Source organism: Macaca mulatta, chromosome 14 (assembly GCF_049350105.2).
Source record: "Macaca mulatta isolate MMU2019108-1 chromosome 14, T2T-MMU8v2.0, whole genome shotgun sequence".
Lineage (NCBI taxonomy): Eukaryota > Metazoa > Chordata > Mammalia > Primates > Cercopithecidae > Macaca > Macaca mulatta.
In genome coordinates, this window is record NC_133419.1 from 109,070,077 (window position 1) to 109,097,500 (window position 27,424).

The 27,424-nt window shown below is 39.4% G+C and overlaps 2 protein-coding genes across 6 annotated transcripts in view; one reads left to right on the forward strand and one right to left on the reverse strand.

The window, feature by feature from the left end:
- The window catches only part of NPAT (nuclear protein, coactivator of histone transcription), a 62,391-nt gene extending 58,234 nt beyond the window's left edge, over window positions 1-4,157 (reverse strand). For both annotated transcript variants that reach the window (XM_001104186.5, XM_015115607.3), the window contains exon 1: window positions 4,019-4,157. In XM_001104186.5, coding sequence (XP_001104186.4) covers window positions 4,019-4,055 — 37 coding nt within the window. In that variant the 5' untranslated portion in view covers window positions 4,056-4,157. The remainder of the gene's footprint in view (window positions 1-4,018) is intronic.
- Window positions 4,158-4,478: 321 nt separating this feature from the next.
- The window catches only part of ATM (ATM serine/threonine kinase), a 131,621-nt gene continuing 108,675 nt past the window's right edge, over window positions 4,479-27,424 (forward strand). For 2 of the 4 annotated variants that reach the window (XM_015115608.3, XM_077964250.1), the window contains exons 1-7: window positions 4,479-4,687; window positions 9,101-9,198; window positions 9,278-9,390; window positions 10,657-10,802; window positions 17,368-17,532; window positions 25,892-26,057; window positions 26,723-26,961. In XM_015115608.3, coding sequence (XP_014971094.3) covers window positions 9,127-9,198; window positions 9,278-9,390; window positions 10,657-10,802; window positions 17,368-17,532; window positions 25,892-26,057; window positions 26,723-26,961 — 901 coding nt within the window. In that variant the 5' untranslated portion in view covers window positions 4,479-4,687; window positions 9,101-9,126. Of the gene's footprint in view, window positions 4,688-5,061; window positions 5,217-9,100; window positions 9,199-9,277; window positions 9,391-10,656; window positions 10,803-17,367; window positions 17,533-25,891; window positions 26,058-26,722; window positions 26,962-27,424 lie in introns of all 4 variants that reach the window. The other 2 variants (XM_077964249.1, XM_028833943.2) reach the window with 2 other exon arrangements.

Here is a 27,424-nt window from a genome sequence, read left to right on the forward strand (position 1 = left end):
TCTACTATTTCCCTAGAAAGATTAGTAATTTAACGTCCTTTAAGCATGCAAATAATTCTTAGGAAGCCTTATCTTATGGTGCCTTACATTACTAGATCCACAAATAACAGGGACAAGGTTTCTGTCTATAAAGTTACAACTTACTTGGAGATAGAAGATATATACACAAATAACTGTGATGCAAAGCAAAAATGGTAAGAAAATAGAGCTGATTTACTTCATGAGAAGGGAGGGGCTGGAGAAACCACTACTAAGCTTGGAAATTATGTGACGTTTGAAGGTGCAGATGAGTTCTGAAGGATGGCTGGGAATCCCAAAGAAGCTGACAGAAAGCATATATGCAAGCATATTTGGGGAACATGTCCAGTTTGGATGCAGCACAAAGTTTATGAAGGGGAAGAGTTGGAGATACAACAGAAAAGACAAAACGGGTAAGGATCATGAAAAGTTTTAGACAGCAAGGAGTACATATATTATTCAATAAACAAAGGGGAGTGTCATAATTACAGCCATACTTTTGCAAATGTTTTATTAAATATCTATGTTTTGGTGATATAAAGGTGAATAGAACCAGCAGCTCTTGACCTGTTAGGGGTGTGTCAGTTCTGGTCCTGTTTGACTTCAAATATGTTCTTGACTCTTCTGTTGCTCTCGACTCTATGACATAAAGCTTGACTCTATATAGGCAATGTTCCCCAAGCTCTTCTGTCAGCCTGCTACTGACTGGGCTCAGTAAATAGGAAGCACTGGTGGGAGGCTGGAGGGCAGGAGGAAGCAGCCACATTTTCCCCCCATTCCCTTTCTGCCTCAGTAGTCTCCTCTATGACTACCATCCCCTCATCAGGCAAGTCTTCCATGTTCCACACAGTCAACTCAGCCTCTTATCATTAGCATAGTGGCTTCCTACTGTCACTAACCACTGAGATGTCTTAGTTATAAGCTGCTGGGCGTCTTAGTTTTTCTCTCACCAGTGTAACCAATTCTCTCATTAAATCTTTCCATGTTAAATACTCAGAGTGGTTTCTATTTTTTTTAATGCATACTGTCTCATACAGAAGGTAACAAATCTATTTAAGAAAACCTTTACAGATGATAATTTTGGGGACTCCCAGAACTCCTGAAGCTTGTCCATTCATCCATGACTAAGACTACTAATAAAACAAAAAAGCAAGTTTCAAATTGGGAAGATGAAAAAGTTCCAGAAACTGATGGTAGTGATGGTTGCAGAACAATATCAATACAGTTAACACTACTGATCTGTACACTAAAAACAAAAACAACAACAACAACAAACTCATTGTTTTGGGCTTTAAGAACTATACATTTTAAAATGGTGAATTTTGTTATGTATATTTTATCAAAAAAAGTAAACACACAGCTACAATAAGACATGATAAGGTTGCAACAGAAGTACAATGCTGTGGCAACATTTAAGAAAGTACTAACTGTACTTGCTGAATGAAGTTTCAGAGATCAGGTGTGACCTGAACCTTGAATGCAAATGTACTGGGAAGACAAAGAGAAGTAGAATACATATAAGAATATCCAAAGAAACTTCAATTTGTTTGGCACGTCTGTAGCATAAAGTAGATGTTAAGAAGTTGAGATCAAGCTGGAGAGGTAAGTAGGATCAGTTCCACAGATCACCTTGAATAAACGGATAAAAACTGAACTGATGGCCCAGAGGCAATAAACAACACTTTGATGTATTCTGGCCCATACATTTTGTAAAATCCCAACAAGGCAACAAGGGCTACTTAAGTGGAGTAGTGAGATGCAAAAGTCAGAGTGCAGTATCCTGAAGGATAAAAAGTAGGTGAAGAACAGCAACTAACGGAATTCTTTGTTCTTTGAATACATTTGACTTGTGAAAGCGTGACACAGAACATCAGACAGAACGTCCTGTTTGTGTCTAATGTCTACTGGGGTCTAGAAAAGTGTTTTTTTTGTGTGTGTGTAACAGTAAAAAAACCATAATTATCTCAACACTAAGGGGAGAAAACTTACTTCTCTATGTTCAGCAATTGGCAGTGTTTGGAACACATTAAGCACCCAAAGACTTGCTGGAAAAAACATTATGAAGGGGCCAATAACAAGAAGAGCTGAAGATGGGGAGGGGGTACTGATAGAAGAATCATGAGTAAATAATAAACCTGATATGAGAAAGATATACACGATATATATATATTTAAGATGTATAACGATAAATAACAAAAGTAAGAGCATTAGGCATGGGGAGGCTTTTTTTTTGTATTGTATACTCCTGCACATTTGAAATTTTTAGTAAGAACAGAATTATATCAACTTTCAGAATAAAAGGTATAGTGCGAACGCTTCAGGTAGATTTGTGACAGCAGTAAATAAAATGAATTGCAAGGACAACTATCTAGGAAGCCATGACAGAAGTCCAAACGAGAAGTAATGGCAGGCACATTGCGGGACTGGTGGCAGTGAAAATGGAATGTGAATGACAAAGATTTTTAAGGTAAGAAAACCATGGCTGGCGTTTTTTGTCCATTAAATGAAAAGCAGGAAGTCAGCAGAGTAGCCGGTTTGTGGAGAAAGAATACTCACAAATTGATGCGAATTATTTCAATTAGAAAATGATACTGCTTTCTTAGGACTTTCTTAACTAGGGATGATTCTGCCCTCCAGGGGACATACTAGCAACACCTACAGACATTTTCCCTAATCACAACTGGGTAAGGGCAGGGTGGGGAATGGGTGTCCTACTGTAATCTAGTGAATAGAAGCCAGGAATGCTGCTTTTTAATCCTACAATGTTTGAGCACAGGATAGCTCCCCACAATAAAGAATTATTAGGCCCAAAATGTTAACAGTACTGAGGCTGAGAAATCATGTCTAAGACTACAGTTACCGAAACTCAACTAGATTACCAAACTGCCAAAACTCAGAATTCTTAAGCAAAAGATTAACCAGATATTAACAAAACAGTTTAAACTTGTCATTAGTTTCTTCAAAAATGGATGGTGGAACCATTTCCGTTTAACGTTTCCTGCAAAATGAGCTTATCAAGAGCCCTGCGCAAATAACATTTTTGTGGACAGCGCTGGGCATTTAAAAGAGGCACAAGACAAATGGGTTTTCCGAACAATAAAATAATGGTAGTAATGGCTGCGAATACTACGGGAGGTTTCATCACAGATGCTTGCCATTTACTTTTAAGGACGTCGCATACGACGTCTGTAAATCACTGGCTCGGGTTTTGAGCTTTACGTGACTCTCGTCCCCTGTAGTACAATCCTTTTTATTCTTTCAAGGGACAAACAACAAAACCCGTCTCTCACTCAGACAATACACCCTGACAGACAAGTGACCCACAAACCACCCCTCCTCAAATGAAGGTAAAACTAGGGCTAGAAAACATTCAACTAATTTAAGGCAATTAACCCTCTGAAATTTTTTGCTGATCAAAGGTACAGGAATTGCTGTTTTAAAATATGCAAGTGGCATTTCACACCTCTACACTGGACGACGTATTGCGTGGAGGATGGAGAAGGAAGATCACCCTTACTCCCAAATTCGTAGTTATAAGGGCGGGTAATTAAAAGGGCGCCAGGAAGGTCTCCCTACAAAGATGGGGGGCCGGGGAAGTCCCTCTTTGCCCTATTTTGGTCCCAGCAATGAACCACGGAAAGTGCGCCCAAGGTTAAAGCACACGCAACCCGTCCGTCATGCAGACATACGCTCTTTCAGGGGTCCTAATTAACTGTGGAGGCCTGACTTTCCCTCCGAATCCGGCTCCAGGTGTTGCACCTCGAGCTTCCCCTCGGCCTTCCCCTCGCCACGCAGCCTCTGAAGAGAGAAGCATCTACATACAAAGAAGCTTAAACTGCCTAGAACCTCAGAGTGACGAAGAATCACCGCCAGTCTCAACTCGTAAGCTGGGAGGCAAAACCCTAAAGCTTCCCCAACCCAGGGAAAACCTTTGGCCTCAAAGGTCCTTGTGTCCGGCATAGCCGGGTCCAATAACCCTCCTTCCCGAGCCCGCGCTTACCCAATACAAGCCGGGCTACGTCCGAGGGTAACAACATGATCAAAACCGCAGCAGGAACCACAATAAGGAACAAGACTCAGGTTAAAGCAAACACAGCGACAGCTCCTGCGCCGCATCTCCCGGTTCCAGTGGCGGTACTGAACCCGCGGCAATTTGTCCCGCCTCTTTCGCTTTACGCCAGCCAATCGCTTCTGCCAGAGAAAGAAAGGCGCCGAAATGAAACCCGCCTCCGTTCGCCTTTGGAACTGTCGTCACTTCCGTCCTCAAACTTGGAGGGGCGGGGATGAGGAGGGTGAGGACGGCGGGTGAGAACCCCGGATCCCGAGCCGAAGGGCGAGCCGCAAACGCTAGGTCGCTGGCCATTGGTGGACGAGGCGCAGGCGCATTTGCTCCGACGGGCCGGATGTTTTGGGGGAGTGTTTTGAGCGCGGAGACCGCGTGATGCTTGGCGCGCATGGGCACACCGTGCTCTGCCGCTGCTCGGCCCTGCTTCTTCTTCCAGAGGTGGGCGCTGTGCAGTCACGCAGGGTTTGAACCGGAAGCGGGAGTAGGTACCTGCGTGGCTAACGGAGAAAAGAAGCCGTCGCCGCGGGAGGAGGCGAGAAGAGCCAGGATCTGCGCTGCAGCCATCGCCGTGGTTGATACCACTTTGACCTTCCGAATACAACGGTAGGGGCGCAGAGGCAACGCAGAGGCTCCTGCGTTGGAAAATTCAGTCGCATGCGATCCAGTTTGTCCTTTCCCTAGACCCCCAATCTCATGCACCCCTCCAGAGCGGCCCTTGACTCCTCTCCTCACTCCATCTTTCCCTTGACTCCTTTCCTCACTCCATCTTTCCCGGCCTCTCTTCGGGTTCCTAGCGGACTTGGCCAATAACCTCATCCTTTTAAATGCCCTGAATTGAACCCTCCCTCTTGCTCATCCTCTTTTCGTGTCACCTTAGGGTTCAGATTTAACTACGCGACTTGACCAGTCATCTTTTGATCTCTCTTTCGTATTTAGTACTTTTAGTCAGCGAGCATTGATTGATATTTTAACTGCAGCCTCGCGGTTAAGAGCTTGGGCTCTGGAAGCATACGGCTGGAGTTGGAATTCTGACTGTCACTCGTGTGACCTCGCTCTACTGTCTTGTGAAGATAAGTGAGATAATCTTGACCTGCGGTGAGCACTCGTGAGCGTTAGCTACTGTTGTTACCAGGTACAGATAAGTAGAAAGACAACTACAATAGATGATAATGTATGTGATAGGGGAGTACTCTGATGGTAGAGGAGTGACTTTGGTTCTCTGCAAACTCAGCCTGAGACTATCAATTCAGTTTGTGGTGAGACCTCGCAGCGTTACCTTGGCAGATGGTAGAAGCCTTCCAGATGGAAGGAAAAATGCGTGTAAAGGCACAAAGTGTAGAAGGACCCTGAAGCTCCAGAGTGAGGTCTAGTATTGAATGAAATATATTTTGTGGGTTTTCAACTGCTGAAGTCGTAGGAATGGATGAGACCAAGAAAACAAAACTGTTCTTTGAGGTATGAGCGGAAGAAGAGCTATCAGGAGACTTTCGAAACAGTCATAAAGGAAGAGAATATGATCATCGCTAACATTTGCTGTGTTTCAGGCACTGTAAGCATGTATATGGGTCCTTACAGGAACTCATAGAGGTAGGTACTAGTATTGTTTTTCCTTTTCTCATTGAGAAACTGAGGTTTGAAGAGATTAGTGAACTTGCTCTAGATTATACGGTTTGTAAGTGGCTGAACCAGTATTTGAACTAATACAATCTGACTACAGAGGCCACACTCCTTAGCACTAGAAAAGAATGACATGCCAAGGGCAGAGTTATTTCTAGGAAGATGGGATATAAGCGTCATTGACAAGTTCTGCAAAGGGGTCAACTTGGTTGAGATCTAAAAAGGAACACTGAATTCGTCAATTCAGAGGCTCGTAGGAGGTGGGAAATCTGTATCTTTTCATTTGAACCTTGAGTGGAACCTAGATATTCTGGATTAATGTATAAATGAAGTTCATCTTTATGTGGTGACATTCATACTCTAGTTGATTACCTAATAGTTCCTCTGCCTTCTTTCAGTTCCGCCAACATACTGTGTGCTTTTACATTGTAGAACCCTTTGGCTGTGCTAGTTTCCTTCCCTGAAGTGTTGGTCCTCTAGCCCTTTTTTGGTTTGGCACCAGTTAGTTCAGATCTTGGCTTTATTATAAACTCCTCTGAGATATGTTCCCTGACAATTTATCTAAAATGATCCTCTCTACAGTTATTTTCTATCACTGTATTTTTGTTTCCTCAGAGGCATACATCACAATTTGGAATTATGCATTGATTTATCAGTTTACTTGTTTACTGACACTCTGCTGCCCAGATACGACTCCATGAGGGTAGGATTTGTATCTGTTTAGTTCATTATTTGTCTAGCTATACTTAGTAAATATTGTTTGCATCTATCAGTGAATGAACATCTTCTGTTTATGTAGATAATACTGAACTGTTTTGTTTTCTTCAAAGTAATCATTAAGAAACTGAAGGTAAGAAAAACAAGTTCAAAGAAGTCACACCATGGGGAAAAAAAAAGTCAAGTTTAGGGCTGCCTCTTCCGGGAAGTGTCAAATCTTTAGTATATTTAGGAATAAAGGTGCTAGCCCTTATGGTTCTTTGGATACTGCTAAGGTATTTTCGTTGGTTACGTTACCAGCTTCATTTTCCTTATTGACTTCAAGAGGGCTTTAAACTGAAATTGAAGAAGTAAGAAAATTCCTAGATAAAACCATAAGGAATAGAAAATCAAAAATGATAATACTTGTCCACAGGAAGTATATAATCAAATGAAAAGGACTCAAATAACAATCTGTAATCTATAGCAGAGTAAAGTGGAGGTTGTCATAGTGTTGGGGGATGGGGAGGTCAGAAGAACCACCAGTGAATACAAAAGGAGAAGAGAATCAGAGCCGTCTGCTAATAAAATGGGTAGTCAGCTCTTTTTTTTTTTTTTTTTTTGAGACAGAGTTTTTCTCTGTTGCCCAGGCTGAGTGCAATTGTGTGATCTCAGCTAACTGCAACTTCTGCCTCTTGGGTTCAAGTGAGTCTCCTGCCTCAGTCTCCCCAATGGCTAGGATTACAGGCATGTGCTACCACACCTGGCTAATTTTTGTATTTTTCGTAGAGACGGAGTTTCACCATGTTGGCCAGGCTGGCTGATCTTGAACTTCTGACTTCGTGAAATGCTCACCTCAGCCTCCCAGAATGCTGGGATTACAGGCATGAGCCACTGCGCCAGGCCCGGGTAGTCAGCTCTTACTGAGAATATTCAAAGACAGGGCATTCATTTTGTAGGAGACATTCTTTCCTTTATAGGAAAATTGGACCTGTTCTCTTAGTTCCTCCCAATTTTGAGATTTTGTGAGATTGAATCGGGACAGAAAAACATACTTGATCTTGAAAGATTAAGTAGAATTTAGATGTATGGATAGGAGAAGGACTTTACCTTTTTACATCTTGAGTTGTAAGTATGTGTAGGTATAATATACATAAATATATGTATTTTTTCTGTTTACAGACATTCATAGTCTAATAAAAAAACTTCTTTGTATCATATAAAGGTTTAGATCAGAACTGGTAAAACAGAATGCTGTTTCTTTTTTCTTTTCTATTTTAGGTTCTGGGGGTAGATGTGCGGGTTTGTTACATGGGTAAATTGCATGTTTTTGAGGCTTGGTGTACGAATGATTCTGTCACTCAGGTAGTGAGCATAGTACCTGATAAGTAGCGCTTCAAGCCATACCTCTTTCTCTCTCTGTCCCTCAAACAGTCCCCAGTGTCAGTTTTTCCCATCTTTGTGTCCATGTTGAAATACTGTTCTTATTAGATTATTTTGAAGGACATCAAAAGAGAGTTTGATTATATCAGAAGCCCCCAAAAGAAGAGAGCTACTACAGTGGAATCAAGACATAGTAAAATATAGTTGATCCTTGACATTTGCAAAGGATACCACCATAGCATAGAATTTCCTTTTAAAACAGAAATATTTTACTCCTATCGTTATGTGTTAAATAAGAGCCTTAATTACCAGTCGAGATGGAAGTGGTAGGCAAAGCTTACTAGCTCTGATAGCCTCCTACTTATCAGTTCCAAAGCATGTTTTAAGCCTTTGGCTCAGCAAAATGACACATCTCTCCAGATGAGCAAGAGTGCTTTTTTCTTTTTTTTTTTCTTTGAGACGTAGTCTTGCTCTGTCACCAGGCTGGAGTGCAGTAGTGCGATCTCTGCTCACTGCAACCTCCGCCTCCCGGGTACAAGTGATTATTCTGCCTCAGCCTCCTGAGTAGCTGGGACTACAAGCATGCACCACCATGCCCAGCCAAGAGTGCTTTTAAATAATTCATTGTCAATGTTAAATTCTTGAGTACTCATTTCCTTATTTGCCTGGCTGTTTTCTATTTATCTTTCATGTTTGAATTTAAATGTCATGTTTCTTTGGTCTCAGAGTAATAAAAAGTAAATATACTTCCCCCGTCTCCCACCCCAATGGAGTCTTCCTCTGTCACCCAGGCTGGAGTACTGTGGCTCGATCTTTGCTCACTGAAAGCTCTGCCTCCAGGGTTCGAGCTATTCTCCTGCCTCAGCCTCCTGAGTAGCTGGGATAACAGGCGCGTGACAACAAGCCCGGCTAATTTTTGTATTTTTAGTAGAGACAGGGTTTCAACATGTTGGCCAGGCTGGTTGAACTCCTGACCTTGTGATCCTCCCACCTTGGCCTTCCAAAGTGCTGAGATTACAGGCGTGAGCCACCGCACCCAGTGTAAATTATACTTTTATTTCAATCCTGCTACCACTGCAAGCAAGGCAAACATTTTTGTGTTACAGCATTGCTTGTATAGATTTTAAGAAAATCTCATTTTAAATATGGAAATGTTAAGAAAAATTATTGTGTCTTTGATGAGAATATGCTTCTAATTGTATGGTTAAATCTATAAATATTGCAGTATAAAATAATTATATATACACATTTTTTCACACCTCTCTCTGTATATACGCATATATATACATATACATATATATACCTATTTTTTTTTTGCAGTGATGTGTATTCTGAAATTGTGAACCATGAGTCTAGCACTTAATGATCTGCTTATTTGCTGCCGTCAACTAGAACATGAGAGAGCTACAGAACGAAAGGTAGTAAATTACTTAAATTCAATTTTTCCTTGAAATAAGTGTGATTAGTAACCCATTATTATTTCCTTTTTATTTTCAGAAAGAAGTTGAGAAATTTAAGCGCCTGATTCGAGATCCTGAAACAATTATACATCTAGATCGGCATTCAGATTCCAAACAAGGAAAATATTTGAATTGGGATGCTGTTTTTAGGTATTCTATTCAAATTTATTTTACTGTCTTCATTTTTCTCTTTCATATTTATTTCTGTTGTGATATTATTTTTGTGTGTCTTAACATTTGTCTTTGTTTCCTATATATTATTATGCCTTGCATATGAATTTGGCATTTAATATTTATCCAAAACATAATTTTTAAAGCTTGTTCATATAGAAACTTAAAAATTATAAATTATTTCTTAAATAAAATGTTTTAGACATATCTCACTCAAAATTGAGAGAGAATTTCTCTCATTTTAATTAGTTTACAAGACTTCAGATTAGAGAAAAAAATTATAATAAATGTTTGGATATTACTTTCACACCTTTAAATATTGCTCTGATTATAAGTAAATGCCACATGTTAAATTGTAATAAAACAAGTAAAAGGAAGATTGGAATACTTGTATATGAATTTGGTTAAAAACAAAGAAAACCTCAAAGAATGAAAAAACACAACAATCAGTTAAACCAACAGGGTTGATGCATTTTTACATTGAGACATCATTTTCAACCATGAAATCCATTTATAACTAGAAACAGATTGTAAGAATTAGGAAAGATGAATAAAGTATTTTAAATACTGAGAGTATTAAATAAACTAGAAATAACATTTGTTGTCACGAGGGAGTATGTATTTAGTTGTCCTTCAGTGTTTACAACAGATTCTGTTTTATTTTTAGCTCCTATTTGGTATTAGATTGTTGCAGATTTGAATGCATATAAAATGAAACATACATGCCCTTTTTCCTCTGGCTTTCTAGTTTATTTTAAATACAACAAATATAACCTGAAGATGAATACTATTTTGTATAAGCTGATCTGGTAGGTCAAATATGTACCTGGCACTCCTGGCTAGTTATGAATATCTTCTAGGCAGGCATCATTTAATGGCTAGCAACATTACCAACTGCCTAAGAAAGAAGTAGATCCAGTACAGAATAACAGAAGGAGTTGAGAGAGGATTGAGAGGGTCCTTACTAGCACTGTGAGCTTTTAATGATAAATTTAGAAAGCAGGCAGTAAAGCAGTAGTAAGTCATAGAAGATTAAGGGCTTTGCAAACCAGACATTAAATTGGTCTTATAGGCGTTAGGCCTTGAAAGAGAGATTTAATTGTTTTATTTGTTTTATTCAGCTGGTATAGTAATCTAAGCAAGGTAGTTTAAAAGTTGCTCTTTTTGATGGCATGAACAGCTTTCGAAATTATTATAATTTAAGGATTCAACGAGTTTCTGAAATTGTATTTTGTTTTCTTGAAGATTTTTACAGAAATATATTCAGAAAGAAACAGAATGTCTGAGAATAGCAAAACCAAATGTATCAGCCTCAACACAAGCTTCCAGGCAGAAAAAGATGCAGGAAATCAGTAGTTTGGTCAAATACTTCATCAAATGTGCAAACAGAAGTAAGTGATGTTATAAATTATAAATAAATGGCTTAACAGATTACTGTTGCATGAGTTTTTTTTTTTTTTCAGATCATTTTAAGGACTTAACTGTTGCCTAAGTTTGTTCTAAATATAATAAGATTAAAAATTGAGTGCAAATACATATAATGATTTTTATTTTTATTAAAAGGTTTTTTTGGCCGGGCACGGTGGCTCAAGCCTGTAATCCCAGCACTTTGGGAGGCCAAGACGGGCGGATCACGAGGTCAGGAGATCGAGACCATCCTGGCTAACACGGTGAAACCCCGTCTCTACTAAAAAATACAAAAAACTAGCCGGGTGCGGTGGCGGGCGCCTGTAGTCCCAACTACTCGGGAGGCTGAGGCAGGAGAATGGCGTGAACCCGGGAGGCGGAGCTTGCAGTGAGCTGAGATCCGGCCATTGCACTCCAGCCTGGGCGGCAGAGCAAGACTCCGTCTCAAAAAAAAAAAAAAAAAAAAAAAAAAAGGTTGTTTTTTGTTTTTTTTTTTAAGGCTAGTCAAGTGAAGCAATGGGAGTGGAGAAGTAACAAAGCAATCTGTAACTGGTTGTGATCAATTAGTTGTAAAGACCACTGCACTTAGGCCAGCCTGATTTTTAATATTACTGGTTCAAATATTTGGGGAAATTTATTCAAGCAAAGAATGACAGAAATCTGAGGATTGAAGGGATTTATTTATTTAAGAGATAGGGCGTTGCTCTGTTACCCAGGCTAGAGTGCAGTGGTGTGATGATAGCTCACTGCAGGCTCAAGCTTCTCAGTTCCTAAGTGATCCTCCTGTCTTGGCCTCCTTGTAGCTAGGACTACAGATGTGCATCACCATGCCAGGCTAATTTTTTTTTTTTTTTAGTTGATGTTATTTCACTGTTTTGCCCAGGCTGATCTTGAACTCCTGACCTCAAGCAGTCTTCCCCCTGTTCAGCCTCCCTAGTTATTGGTATTGCAGATGTGAGCTGCCATGCCCAGTGAAGGAATTAAAAATTACTGTTTTAACTACCCAGTCTTGGATGCCCTCTATACGTCCCTAGCCTTTAGGTAGAAGTGCAGTCTTAATGATTGAATATACTTTCAAGGCTTTCTTTTCCATCTTTAAATAGTATTAAGAGTATTAAAAACTGGCCGGATGCAGTGGCTCACTCCTGTAATCCCAGCACTTTGGGAGGCCAAGGCAGGCAGATCACCTGAGGTCAGGAGATCGAGACCAGCCTGACCAACATGGCGAAACCCCGTCTCTACTAAAATTACAAAAATTAACTGGGCATGGTGGCGCATGCCTGTAATTCCAGCTACTTGGGAGGCTGAGGCACTAGAATTGCTTGAACCCAGGAGGCAGAAGTTGCAGTGAGCTGAGATTACGCCACTATACTCCATCCTGGGCGACAGAGCGAGACTCTCAAAAAAAAAAGTATTAAAAACCTGTCTTTTGTTACTGCTTCTCCCTTCTGAGAGTATATCAAAAACTCCTGTTTATTTTTTTCGTGTGACATCCTTAGAGATGTTTGAAGGTAGCCACAATATTTCCTGAGTCCTCATCTCTAAAGTTCATAAACTCACTCTCTAGCTCATGTGACCTAGGTTTTATGCCACTCTCCTCTGAATATTCTTCAGTTTAATTATCCGTCTTGAAGTGTGGGCCTCTACGTACAGGGAAGAGGCCAGAAAAACAAACAGAAAGTGTGGGACTCATTGTTTTAAATACAAGATCTTGCTCTGTAGCCCAGGCTGGAGTGCTGTGGTGTGATCTTGGCTCACTGCAATCCCCGTCTCCCAGGCTCAGGTGATCCTCCTGCCTCAGCCTCCCAAGTAGCTGGGACTATAGGCACGGGTCACCATGTCTGGCTAATTTTTGTATTTTTAGTAGAGACAGGGTATCACTGTGTTGGCCAGGCTGGTCTCAAACTCCTGACCTCAAGTAATTTTCCCACCTTGGCCTCCTGAAATGCTGGGATTATAGGCGTGAGCCATTGCACCTGGCCCAGGACTCAATCTTTTAGGTATATTCTGATTAGTACAGAGAGAAGCAACTCTTGTTTATCTTTCATTCTGTACTTTTACTGATTCATTCTAAGATCATGTGAGCTTCCTTGACTGTCAGAACCAACACTTAATTGACATTGTACTTACTATGATTTGAGGGAAAAAACAACCACAAAAAAGATTTTTTTTCTCCTGATGAGCCAGATAGTTCCCATCTTTAACTTGTACAATTAATATTGTGAAGAGTTGATTTTTGGAACCAAAATGCAGGATCCTGGTAAGCTTTTGTAAGGAAATGGGCTTTATACATACTGAAAAGCTAGAGGCAGAAATGTGTGTTCAGGGACTCCTGGGCTCTTCATAGATAAGGATGTTGTTTTGTGATACCAACTCTTAGGAATCAGGAGGGTGGGGCACGGTTGCTCACACCTATAATCCCGGCACTTTGGGAAGCTGAGGCAGGCAGATTACCTGAGGTCAGGAGTTCGAGACCAGCCTGGCCAATATAGGGAAACCCCATGTCTACTGAAAATACAAAAAATAGCTGGGTGTGGTGGCGGGTGCCTGTAATCCCAGCTACTCTGGAGGCTGAGGCAGGAGAATTGCTTGAACCCGGGAGGTGGAGGTTGCAGTGAGCTGAGATTGTGCCATTGCACTCCAGCCTGGGCAACAAGAGCAAAACTCTGTCTCAAAAAAAAAAAATCAGGAGAGCGTCCAAATTGGTAAATATTTAGCACAAGTATGCAGATTATTAGTGAATGATATTTCAGAACAGTGGTATGAGACTTGAGTCCAAAGTATAATTGTTTAGTCAATTTTCCACCTCCTCTGAGATGCCAGCTTGTGTGGATAACTTCAACCGCTTGTCAGAGACTCCAGCAGAGACAAAGGAAAACTACACCGAAATATTCTGCACCCACTTTGCTCTGTGTGGTAACTTTGTATCCAGTAAAATATTGTATTTGCTAGTAACGCTGGGATGTAGTAGGTACTTACTGAAAGAGTGAATGTGAGAGAAAGATAACACGTCAATTTTGTAACCCACCAGAAAAGTTTGCAGCGTGTACAGTAGTTTTGCCTTGCAGTGAACAAACCTTTTAATTGCAAAATTAACAAAGGAGATTACATTTGAAAATGCATCAGCATGTTGTTTATAAGAAAGAGATGGTGAAATTATCAATGCAGGTCATTTAAGTAGTTGAAAATGTGTTTTTATTTACAGCTTCCTTTTCTTTCAAATTTGACTTTGTAACTTAAACCTTTTTAATCTTGGGGCAAAACCAGGGAGTTACTATTCCCTCACCCCACCTCAGTTTTTGTTTTTTTTTTTCCCAAAAGATTGGAGGGTTGATGGAAATTTAACATATGTCTAGACTTTGGCACTCTTGCTTAGTATTGGTATCCAAGGTATGATGAAAGAAATAGAGATTAGAAAAAAAGAAGTAAAAGGCAGCTGAGAAGAAACAAGTAAGCAAATATGATTTCTCCCCTTTTTATTTATTTTTTTTTTGAGACAGAGTCTTGCTTTGTTGCCCAGGCTGGAGTGCAGTGGTGCAATCTTGGCTCTCTGCAGCTTCTTCCTCCTGGGTGCAAGCGATTCTCCTGCGTCAGCCTCTAGAGTAGCTGAGACTATAGGCACACGCTGCCAGGCCCGGATAATTTTTGTATTTTTAGTAGAGGTGAGGGTTTTGCCATGTTGGCCAAGGTGGTCTCAAACTCCTGGCCTCAAGTGATCTGCCTGCCTCTGCCTCCCAAAATGCTGGGATTATAGGTGTGAGCCACCACACCCAGCCTGTTGTACATTTCTTTTCTTATCTTTTTTTTGAGACAGAGTTTTGCTCTTGTTGCTCAGGCTAGAGTGCAAGGGCACCATCTCGGATCACTGCAACCTCCACCTCCTGGGCTCAAGCGATTTTCCCGCCTCAGCCTCCCAAGTAGCTGGGATTACAGGCATGCCCCACCATGCCCAGCTAATTTTTTTATTTTTAGTAGAGATGGGGTTTCACCATGTTGGTCAGGCTTGTCTCGAACTCCTGACCTCAAGTGATCCACCTACCTTGTTGTCCCAGGGGGATGCTGGGATTATCGGCGTGAGCCACTGTGCCCAGCCTGTTCATTTCTTTATGTTAGCATTTGTCTGCTTTTGTGCAAAGCTTAAATAGAGTCTAGATAATGTAAAACTCAGCTGTGAAAAATGTTAAGTTCCCTAAGATTCCTGAAAGTCTCTGCAGGTAGGCTGGGCACAGTGGCTCATGGCTCTACTCCTAGTACTTTGTGAGGCCGAGGCAAGCAGATTGCTTGAGCACAGGATTTTGAGACCAATCTGGGTAACATGGTGAGACCTCGTCTCTACAAAAACACAAAAATTAGCCAGGTGTGGTGGTGACTACTTATAGTCCCAGCTCCTTAGGAGGCTTACGGAAGAAGATCGCTTGAGCCCAGGAGGCAGTGGTTGCAGTGAGCCAAGATCATGCTACCACACTCCAACCTGGGTGACAGAGTGAGATCCTGTGCCCAAAAAAAAGAAAAAAAGTCTGCAGGCAACTTAGTTGTACGCTTAAGAAAGATTTGATCCCCGAAGTTTGAGACCAACCTGGGCAACATAGGGAGACCCCATCTCTACAAAAACTTAAAAAATTAGCTGGGTGCAGTGATGCTTGCCTGTAGTGGGTGGATCCCTTAAGTCCAGGAGGTCAAGGCTGCAGTGAGTCGTGATGGGGCCACTGCATTCCAGCATGGGTGCCAGAGCAAGACTCTGTCTCAAAAACAAGCAAAACAATGAAAAAATGTCAATACATTACTTGAAATACTTCTCATATTTGGTAGGGGAGGGAGACATATTGGGATAAAGGACATAGAAAAATAAGATTTTATTATAATATTTCTGTAGTTATTCAACACAAATTAATTTTTATTGAGCATTTGCTATTAGAGCAGTCACTGGGCTTTTATGTCAGAATATAGAGATTAATTCCTTTCCTTAAGGATCTAATAATGCAATGGATGTTTTAGATTAGAAAAATGTTACAAGGACTATAAGAGAGATGCACAGGGTACTAGAAAGAAGGATCACATGGTTGTACATTTCATAACTGGACAGTGCCTAAAATTATGAAATGAGCCATAAGTGAAGATGGTTTTGCAGTTATATCACTGTATATTTATTTACCATAGTCTGATACTTGTGAATATAACTAGTTTCATCATACGAAAACCCTAATCCAGAATATATTCATATTTACATGAGTTGTGTTCTGCTCATAGTTATAGCAATAAATATATTCAATTTTAAGATTGTCAGTATTGAAAAATGGCATTTCTGCTGTGACATAAATATAATTTACTGAAAATGAGAATTATTTTTAAATGTAATTTTGTTACCTTCAAGAATATGTGTCTAGTAACGCTGAGTTTTCAGAATCTCTAATAAGTAAATAATATGCTGTTAAAAATGACAACGGGGGTCAGGCACAGTGGCTCATACATATAGTCTCAGCACTTTGGGAGGCCAAGACAGGAGAATCCCTTGAGCTCAGGAGTTCAAGACCAGCCTGGGGAACATTGTGAGAGATTCTGTCTCTATGAAAAATTTGTGAAATTAGCTGGGCATGGTGGCACAACATCGATAGTCCCAGGTACTCAGGAGGCTGAGGTGGGAGGATCCCTTGAGCCTGAGAGGTTGAGGCTGCTGTTGGGTGTGACCATGCCACTACACACCAGCCTGGGTGATAGAGCGAGACCCTGTCTTTAAAAAAAAAAAATTACAACCTGAGGTATTTGTATGCCATAAATGCTATTATAGGACTTAGAACTAATTTTGCTTTCCAAAGTAAATATTCTCCTTGTAATCTTATGTTATTCTAATAAATTCATTCTTCATAAAGAGTGCCAAAAACCTTGGGATCATTTTTGGTCTAACACCAGAAATTGTGAATTATTAAGGTTTTAGTTGTTTAAGAATGATTGCTTTTCAAGGTGGGCAGATCACTCGAGGTCAGTAGTTCAAGACCAGCCTGGCCAACATGGTGAAACCCCGTCTCTACTAAAATTACAAAAATTAGCTGAGCGTGGTGGTGCACGCCTGTAGTCTCAGCTACTTGGGAGGCTGGGGTGGGAGAATCACTTGAACCCGGGAGGTGGAGGCTGCAGTGCGCTGAGATTGCGCCATTGCGACAGACCAAGATTTCATCTCAAAAAAAAAAAAGATTGTTTTTGCTATATATTCCTATAAAAGAGGCATTGGCAAACTTACTGTGTAAAGAGGCCAGATAGTAAATGTTCTTGACTTTATAGGCCATGTAGTAGTCATCTCTGTCTTAATTACAAAAGGAGCCATAGACGATAAGTAAATGAATGGATGTGACTATGTTCCAATGAAATGTTATTTGCAAAAACAGCCAACTGGCTGAATTTTGCTTGGGGCCATAATTTGCCAATTTCTTCTCTACAGAAGAAGGTTAGTTAATAGTAATTTCTCAAATGGAATTATTTAAATAGTTGCCATTCCAAGTGTCTTTTATTTTTGTTTAAATTTATGTTTTTCTTTATTTGTTTATTTTTAAATAGGAGCACCTAGGCTAAAATGTCAAGAACTCTTGAATTATATCATGGATACAGTGAAAGATTCATCTAGTGGTGCTGTTTACGGAGCTGATTATAGCAACATACTACTCAAAGACATTCTTTCTGTGAGAAAATACTGGTGTGAAATATCTCAGCAACAGTGGTTAGGTATGTTTTGAAGGTTGTTATTTGTGAATTTTTCCTCATGAAATGAAACCTCACCAAAGAAAGCACTTCATCTATATCTGTCTGTATCCTCCAAGTGACCTGACAGTTTAACAGTACTTCAGTAAAATTGTGTGGTTATCGAACCTGACCCTTAATTTTTATTTATTATGTAGCTTCTGAATAAAGTCATGAATAATATATCAGGTGCCTGATATCAGAGCTGGAATTACAGTTGAAAGATACCATCTCTATCGTCAAGGAGTTGACAGTGGCAGAATAAAACCCAAATAAACCAGGATCATAATGTGCTGTGATACAGATATACTTGGTTTCAGTAGGTATACAAAACAATGACACCTAAACTCAACCATGATTTAAGTAGAAAGGGAGAAAACTAAGAGAAGTACCATAAAAGTGAAAGCGGGCAGAGTGCGGTGGCTCATGCCTGTAATCCTAGTAAGTTGGGAGGCCAAGGCAGGTGGTTTGCTTGAGCTCAGGAGTTCAAGACCAGTCTGGGCAACATGGTGAAACTGTCTTTACAAAAAATAGCGGGGGTAATGGCTCATGCTTGTAGTCCCAGCTACTCCGGAGGCTGAGGCAGGAGGATCACTTGAGCCCTGGAGGTTGAGGCTGCAGTGAGCTGTGATCACACTGCACTCTGGCCTGGGTGATAGAGTGAGACCCTGTTTCCATTAAAAAAAAAAAAAAGTGAAAGCAAGAAAGTTTAAAGTTCAAAGGGGTGTGGCCAACATTTTAAGTTGTTGTAGAAAGGATAAAACACAGAATTATCTATTGGATTAGGCAATTAGCACGCTACTTCTAAGGTAATGGAAATCAAATATATTAGAATAGAATGCATTAGTAAGACAATGTACGGGACCCAGTGACTCACTAGATGTGTAGAGTGTGTGCTAGGGAGGAATCTGTGGTGTTACCTGTTTATAGTTGGGAGGTACTAAGAGACCACAAAGGAAGGAAATTATGGTCAGAAATTGAAATATTTCAGTTTGTTGATTTCAAAGATGGAGCATTTCTGGGTTTGAGAATAAGTGAAAGTAGGATTTGACATTAGCAAGATGATTTTAAGTCGGATGTCAAAGTCTTCTAATACACGGACTCTAAAAGTTTAGAAGCTTTTTTTTTCATGGAAAAGCATTTAAGCTAAATTTTGCTAACTAAAAGACATTTGTCCATATTCTTTTTCTTTTTTTTTTTTTTTTTGAGATGTAGTCTCACTCTGTTGCCCAGGCTGGAGTGCAGTGGCCGGATCTTGGCTCACTGCAAGCTCCGCCTCCCGGGTTCACACCATTCTCCTGCCTCAGCCTGCCGAGTAGCTGGGACTACAGGCGCCCACCACCTCGCCCGGCTAGTTTTTTTGTATATTTTTAGTAGAGACGGGGTTTCACCGTGTTAGCCAGGATGGTCTCGATCTCCTGACCTCGTGATCTGCCCGTCTCGGCCTCCCAAAGTGCTGGGATTACAGGCTTGAGCCACTGTGCCCGGCTATCCATATTCTTTATTGCCATTTTATTATTTCGAAATGAGATACATGTGAACCACAAAACTACTACCTAATCAGTACCCTCACTCCCGCATTACACTCTACTGTTCCCATGAGAATAAACACCTTCTCAGCTGTTGTACTAATTTCTTATGAGTCATTCGGAGCCTTTATGTTACTCTGAACACAAGATAGGCTGTGTCTGTACAGGGCCCTCAACAAGCTTAGAGACAGCCTTTGGGGAATAGGCTGGTGGTATCTGGGTTACTTAGCCAGATCTTTCCCCAGTATGGCTGTTCATATTTAGAGCATTTTACATTATCACTTGTAACCATGGCTGTCACTGAAACAAAGGCAGTCTTTCCCCTGGTCTCCTTACTAAATTCTGTCATCTAGTGTGTTCTCTGAAACCCCCTTTTTATTTTTAGACTAACTACTCTTACTTCTTCTTTTTTTTCTTTTTTAAAGCTAACCTTCACCACTTCTTCCTGGATGTCCTTATAATTAGCCTTTTTGTCAAAATATTTTTTTACTTAGTTTTCCTTTTCTAAAACTTGCTTAGATGAGGCCTCTGTGGAAGAAGTGAGGTCTGTGCTCAAAATATATATTTGGTACAGGTGGTGATTGAAGCCATGACTATGGATGAGATTTGTATATAGAATTTAGTGTGAAATGAGAAGAATGGCCTAAGACTGAGGCAGCATTTCCATATAAATTTTGGAATCAGCTTACTGATTTCTACAAAAGATCTTGCTGGGATTTTGATACTAATTGCATTGAATCTGTTGAACAATTTGGGAAGAATAGAAATCTTAACAATGTGGAGTTTTCAAATCCATGAACACTGTATATCTCTCCATTTACTTAGGTTTATTTGTTTGCTTGTTTGTTTTTTGAGATAGAGTCTCCCTCTGTTGCTCAGGCTGGAGTGCAGTGGCATGATCTCACTGCAACCTGCACCTCCTAGGTTCAAGCCGTTCTCCTGCCTCAGCCTCCTGAGTAGCTGGGATTACAGGCATGTGCCACCATACCGGGCTAATTTTTATATTTTTAGTAGAGACAGGGTTTCCTCATGTTGGCCAGGCTGGTCTCAAATTCCTGACCTCAGGTGATCTGCCTGCCCCGGCCTCCCAAAATGCTGGGATTATAGACTTGAGCCACCGCACCTCGCCACTGATGTCTTTTTTGATTTCTTTCATTAGTGTTTTATAATTGTCAGCATATAGATTTTTTATTGTAAATTGACAATTTTTTTCTTTAATTTTATATATTTAAAAAAATAGACACAGGATCTCACTGTGTTGCTTAGGCTGGTCTCAAATTCCTGGGCTCAAGTGATCCCCCTCCCTTGATCTCCCAAAGTGTTGGGATTATAGGCATGAGCCACCATGCCCAGCTGCAAATTGACATTAATTTATAATAGTATAAACATAAAGATTTTGTATATGTTTTGTTAGATTTGTACTGCAGTAGTTTGTAAATTGCATTGTTTTTAACATTTTGATTTTCAAATTGTTCAATGCACAAAAATATGCAGAAGTACAGCTGAGTTTTGTATAGTGACCTTGTATTTTGGGACCTTGCTAAAAACACTTATTAAATCTAGTAGCTTTCTTTGAATGTTCTTTGGGATTTTCTTTGTAGACAAACATGTCTTCTGTAAGCAGTAATTTTTTTTTTCTTTCTTTCTGAGCCATGTGGCTTTTATTTTGTTTTTGTGCCTTATTACATTGGCTAGGACCTCCAATGAGATTTTTTTTATTGTGGTAAAATATATATAATATTTATAATTTTAACTGTTTTTAAGTGTACAGTTGTGTAGTATTAAGTGCATTCATATTGTTGTATAATTATCTCCACCATCCATCTCCAGAACTTTTTTTTCTATACTCAGTAAACAATAATTTACCATTTCCCCTCCCCTGGCCCCTGGCAGCTATCATTCTACTTTCTGTCACTATGAATTTGGCTATTTTGGGTGCTTCATTTTTATGGATTGAATGTTTATGTCCCACCAATTATGTTGAAATCTGATTCCCAAAGGGATGGTATTTGGAAGTGTGGGATTTAGGAGGTAATTAGGTCATGCAGGTTGAGCCTTCATGGATGGGATTAATGCCCCTGTAAAAAGAGGCCGGAGAGCTAACTTGCTGTCTTTCTGCCATGCGAAGATACAGTTCAAAGTCAGTAGTCTGCAGCCCCAAAGAGGGCCCTCATCGGAAACCCACAATGCTGGCATCCGGATCTGCTTTCAGCCTCCAAAATTGAGATAAATAAATTTCTGTGGTTTCTAAGCCACCTCATCTATGATACTTTGTTATAGCAGCCTGGAGTAAAGGACTCCTACAAGTATTTGTCGTTTTGCAACCTGTTTATTACACTTACCAAAATGTCTTTGAGGCTCATCAGTGTTAGAGCTTGTATCAGAATTTCGTTCTTTTTAAAAACTGAACACTATTCTGTTGTGTGTATATGCCACATTTTGTTCATTCATCAGTTGGTGGACATGGGTTGTTTCTACCTTCTGATTATTGTGAATAATGCTGCCATGAACATAAGTATACAAATATCTCCTGAGTTTCCTGCTTTCAGTTCTTTTGATTATATACCCAGAAGTAGAATTGCTAGATCATGTGGTAATTCTATATTTAATTTTTTAAGGAACCAACATCCTGTTTTACACAGGAGCTACACCATTTTACATTCTCACCAGCAGCACACGAGGGTTCCAGTTTCTCTACATTCTCCCTAGAACAACTAGTAGAAAATGAGGATTCTTCTTCCAGGCCTTGAAAGCACTGCGTAATTGTGCTTCTTCCTACCTGTCTAACTTAACTAAAGCGCTTCTAATTTCTGTGTTTAAGCTACACTGGCAATTATTCAGTTTCTCAAACCTAGTGGTTTCCATTTTTTTAAATAGACTTTTATCTTTTAGAGGAGTTTTAAGTTTACAGCAAAACTGAGTGGAAGGTCCACTGGACACACACAGCATGCCCTACTGTCAACATCTTGCACCAGTGGTACATTTGTTATCATCAGTAGACCTATGCTGGGACACATCCTTATTATCCAGAGTCCAAGATTCACTTTTGGTGGTACATATGCTATGGATTTTGACAAGTGTATTGACATTTTAAAAGATCTTTTACTGTATCTAGTGAGTTGGTCATATTTTTTTTTCCTCTGGGAGAGAATGGTAACAATTATTCACTATTATAGTATCATAAAGAATAGTTTCACTGCCAGAAAAATCCTCTGTGCTTCACCTGTTCATCTCTTCCTCCTTGCAAACTGTGGGAACCACGGATCTTTTTGCTATCTTCATGGTTTGGCCTTTTCCAGCATATATAGTCATGCGTCTCTTACCAATGTGGATATGTTCTGAGAAATACATCATTAGGCAATTTCTTTGTTGTGTGAACGTCATAGGGTGTATTTATACAAACTTAGATGGTATAACACTACACACCTAGGCTATATGGTATTACTGCTCCTGCACTACAAACCTGTGCAGCATGTTACGGTACTGAATACTGTAGGCAGTTGTAACACAATGGCAAGTATTTGTGTATCTAAACATATATAAACATAGAGAAGGTACAGTAACAGTATGGTATAAAGGATAAAACATGGTGCACTTGTCTAGGGCACTTGAATGGAACTTGTAGGACTGGAAGTTGCTCTGGGTATGTAAATGTGTGGTAATGTGAAGGCCTGGGATACTATATACTGCTGTAGAATTTATAAACACTTAGTCTGTACTAAATTTAAAACTATATGTTTTTCTTTCTTCAATACTAAGTTAACATTAGCTACTGTAACTTTTACTTTATAAAGTTAAAACTTTTTTAAACTTTTTGATTCTTTTGTAATTAACACTTAGCTTAAAATACAAATGCATTGTACAGCTGTACAAAAATGTCTTTTCTTTACATAGTTATAGATGTTTTTTCTTTTGTTCTATAAGCTTTTTAAATGAAATTATTATTATTCTATTTTTTCCTTTAAACTTTTTTGTTTAAAACAAAGACAAACACACACATGAGCTTAGGCCTACATAAGGTCGGGATCATCAGTATCACTGTCTCCCGTCTCTGCATCTTGTCCCCTTGGTAGAACTTCAGGGACATGCATGGAGCTTTCATCTCCTGTGATAATGGTGCTTTATTCTGAAATACCTCCTAAAGCACCTACGTGAGACTGTTTTACTGTTTTTTTTTTTAAGAAGGAGGAGGAATATAGTATAAAATAGTGATAAAAAGCATAGTAGAGTAAGTACATGAACCTAACATAGTCATTTACCAGTAACTTAGTCATTTATTATCGTTTTCAAGGTTTATGTACTGTACATGATTGTATGTGTTATACTTTTATATGACTGACAGTGCAGTGGGGTTTTTTTACACAAGTATTACCACAAATGCTTGTGAGTGATTTCTTGTGCTATGACATCACTAAGTATTTAAATAGGAAATTTTCAGTTCTAATATAATCTTATGGTACCACCTTTTCATATTGCCATTTGTCATTGAACAGAATGTTGTTATATAGTATGTGACTGTGGTTGGAATCATAACAGTATGTATCTTTTTCAGATTGCCTTCTTTCATTTAGTAATATGCATTTAAGTTTCCTTCATGTCTTTTTCTTTCTTTCTTTTTTCTTTTTTTTTTATTTTTGAGATAGGGCCTCACTCTGTCACCCAGGCTGGAGTGTGGTGGTGAGATCATGGCTCACTGCAGCTTCAGCCTCCTGAGCTCAAATGATCCTCCCACCCCCTTCCAAGTAGCTGGGACCACAGACACAAGCTATCACACCCTGCTAATTTTTCATTTTCAGTAGAGATAAAGTCTTATTATGTTGCTCAGGCCAGCAACTTGAACTCAGCCTCCCAAAGTGTTGGGATTACAGGTGTGAGCCACCGTTCTCAGCTCCTCTATGTCTTTTTATGGCTGAGGTGGGAGGATCACTTGAGCCCAGGAGTCCAAATCCAGCCTGGGAAGCATAGTGAGACTTCTGTCTCTTAAAAAAAACAAAAAAAGACCAAAGTTACTGATACTAGAAATGAAATGAGATCTAATTGCAGATCCTATAGATATTGAAACAATAATAAGGAAATACTATGAACATCTCTTAATTTAAATGGGTCAGTTCCTCAAAAACATACATTATCAAAAGTTATCCAATATAAAATAATTTGACTAGTCCCATAACTATTAGAATAGATTGAATTAAAGAAATTGAATCTATAATTTAAAGCATTTCATAAGACAAATTGGGAACAAGATAAGGATATGCACTCTCACCACTCCTTTTCAACATTATATTGGAGGTTCTAGCCAGAGTAGTTAGACAAGAAAAATAAAAGGCATACAGATTGGAAAGGAAGAAATAACACTTCCCTTTTGTAGATGACGTGATTGTCTATATTTAAAATCCCAATATACACAAGTATAACATTGTGTAATCATGTTATTTGGTGGCTGGATGCAGTGGCTCACACCTGTAATCTCAGCACTTTCAGAGGCTGAGGCAGGTGGATCATCTGAGGTCAGATGATGGCTTCCTCTAAAACAGGACAGATTTACCTATAGCCTCTTCATTATAAAAAGCTTGAAGTTTCTCTGTTATAACTCAGTCCACTGTTCTCACAATGTCAAGTGTCCCATTTCATCTTGCCTTTGGTACTGGGGAACTGATGCAAAAATGAAGGTAGTCTGGCTACTATCATTGCTGGGAGAAATAAACTGTCCTTTTTGTCTTATCAGGAATCTCAGGTCTTCTGCCAGCACTCAGGAAACTGTCATGCCAATTTGTTAGGTTACAAGTAGGGTAAAATCTCAGCCAGGCACAGTGGCTTATGTGTGTAATCCTAGCACTTTGGGAGGCCAGAGCAGGTGGATCACTTGAGCCCAGGAGTTCAAGACCAGCCTGCGCAACATGGTGAAACCCTGTCTCTACCTAAAATACAAATCAGTTGGGTGTGGTTGTGTGTACCTCTAGACCCAGCTACTTGGGAGGCTAAGGTGGAGGATTACCTGAGTCTGGGGAGACTGAAGCTACAGTGAGCCGCGATCTTACCACCACACTCCAGTTTGGGTGACAGACTAAGACTCCACCTCAAATAAATAAGAAACAAACCAAGCAGAGTAAAATTTCATACCTTTCATAGGTCTCAGCACATTTTGTGCATATTAATAATCAAACAGTATTATTATTTTAAAAAACTGCGGAGGCCAGGCCCAGTGACTCACGCCCATAATCCCAGCACTTTGGGAGGCCAAGGTGGGTAGATTACTTGAGGCCAGGAGTTTGAGAGTAGCCTGACCAACATGGTGAAACCCCATCTTTACTAACAATACAAAAATTAGCCAGGCATGGTTTTGTGCGCCTGTGGTCCCAGGTACTTGGGAGGCTGAGTCATGAGAATCGCTTGAACCCAGGAGGCAGAGGTTGCAGTGAGCCAAGATTGCACCATTGCACTCCAGCATGGACGACAGAGCAAGACTGTGTCTCAAAAAAAAGAAAAAAAACAAAAACAAAAACCCCATGGAGTATGTACTGTAAGTGCTTTGTTGGGCCTAGATGATGGAACAGAGGCTTAGAGAAGTAATGGTTCTGCAATGTGGCTCTTAAGCTGGTGCCCTCACAGCAGTTTATAGTTGTTTCTGTCTTAAAGGCATTTTATATAAGATAAAATTAAATACTGATGGAGTACTTTTACTATGTTAAAAATAAATTAGTGCTGTTTTAAAATCATTTTTCTGTATGGGATTATGGAATATTTAAGTTGTAACGTTTAATACATTTCGATTTTTTAAAAATCATGACTAATAATTTTGTTTTCTTTTTTTTAAGAATTGTTCTCTGTGTACTTCAGGCTTTATCTGAAACCTTCACAAGATGTTCATAGAGTTTTAGTGGCTAGAATAATTCATGCTGTTACCAAAGGATGCTGTTCTCAGACTGACGGATTAAATTCCAAATTTTTGGACTTTTTTTCCAAGGCTATTCAGTGTGCAAGGTAATCTAATCTCTTTTTCTTTTGTTTTGTGTTGAAATACTTTTGACCTTCTTGCAAGACCATGTTTTTGACTCAATAACTAAAAATTCTACCTTTAAATAAAACATTGATCCATCATAACAACTAGTGGATTCCTGAAGAGACAACCAAGTCTGACACTTTCTGAATATCCAATATACAGAACACTGCATGATGTTTTCAAGTGGGAGATGTGTCTTGCCGATATTCTGTTGACCAGGAAAGTTAAATATCCTCTAAGTCGTTGCATTTCTCCCATTTTTGAGGATGGTTGTAATATACTGAGAAAATAAAATAGGAAAATATTTTGGAAGTATTACATTGTACATATGTGTGGCAGTACTCAATTTATAATGTAAGACATTTTATAAATGGTGTTATAAATCAGTTTTGTTTATTTTTAGATAATGTTTTAGCAGCAGGGAGAGCTAACAGAAGTGGTCTCTTAACACCAAATAAGAACTAATTTTTTGTTAGTGTGAAGTAATGCTGTTATTATTTTTTAAATGGTTTTGAAATTAAGACTATTGTTTGAAAATTAGAGTTCTTTTTTTCTTTTCTTCCAGCATGCCACTTCATAACTGTCTTCAATTTGTGCAGTTTATTCCCCCTGTTACACCCAGTTGAGTTTGTTTGTTTCCTCACAGACAAGAAAAGAGCTCTCCAGGTCTAAATCATATCTTAGCAGCGCTTACTATCTTCCTCAAGACTTTGGCTGTCAACTTTCGAATTCGAGTGTGTGAATTAGGAGATGAAATTCTTCCCACTTTGCTTTATATTTGGACTCAACATAGACTTAATGATTCTTTAAAAGAAGTCATTATTGAATTATTTCAACTGCAAATTTATATCCATCATCCAAAAGGAGCCAAAACCCGAGAAAAAGGTATAAAGGAAATGTTTACTGTTTTGAATTGGCTTCTTCATTCAAATGTAGAGGTTTAAGTATAAAATTAGTGTTCTTTAGGAGGATATGACTTTCCTCTGGATTGCTCCGGTTGATAATATTAATTTGCCATGAGAATGTTTTTCATAGAGTTTTTAGAATTTGAAGCAGTGGTGGCAGATTCTGTTATGCCTTTCTATTTGTTCAATACAATGTTAGGTATTATGGGAAATACAAACAAATCTGAGACATTGTTCCCTCTAGGAGCTAATTATGCATCATTACTTAGGTACTTAGGGGTCTGACACAGACTATAGGGCAAAAAAATTTAAAGAAAGCAGGATCTTGTTTATCTACCTATTGCTTTTATTAGAAGATAAAATACGTAAATTGGACTAAAACCAGTCAGATTATTCAGCTCCTGAGGAGAATACATACATATTACTTTAATAGGAATGTGAGG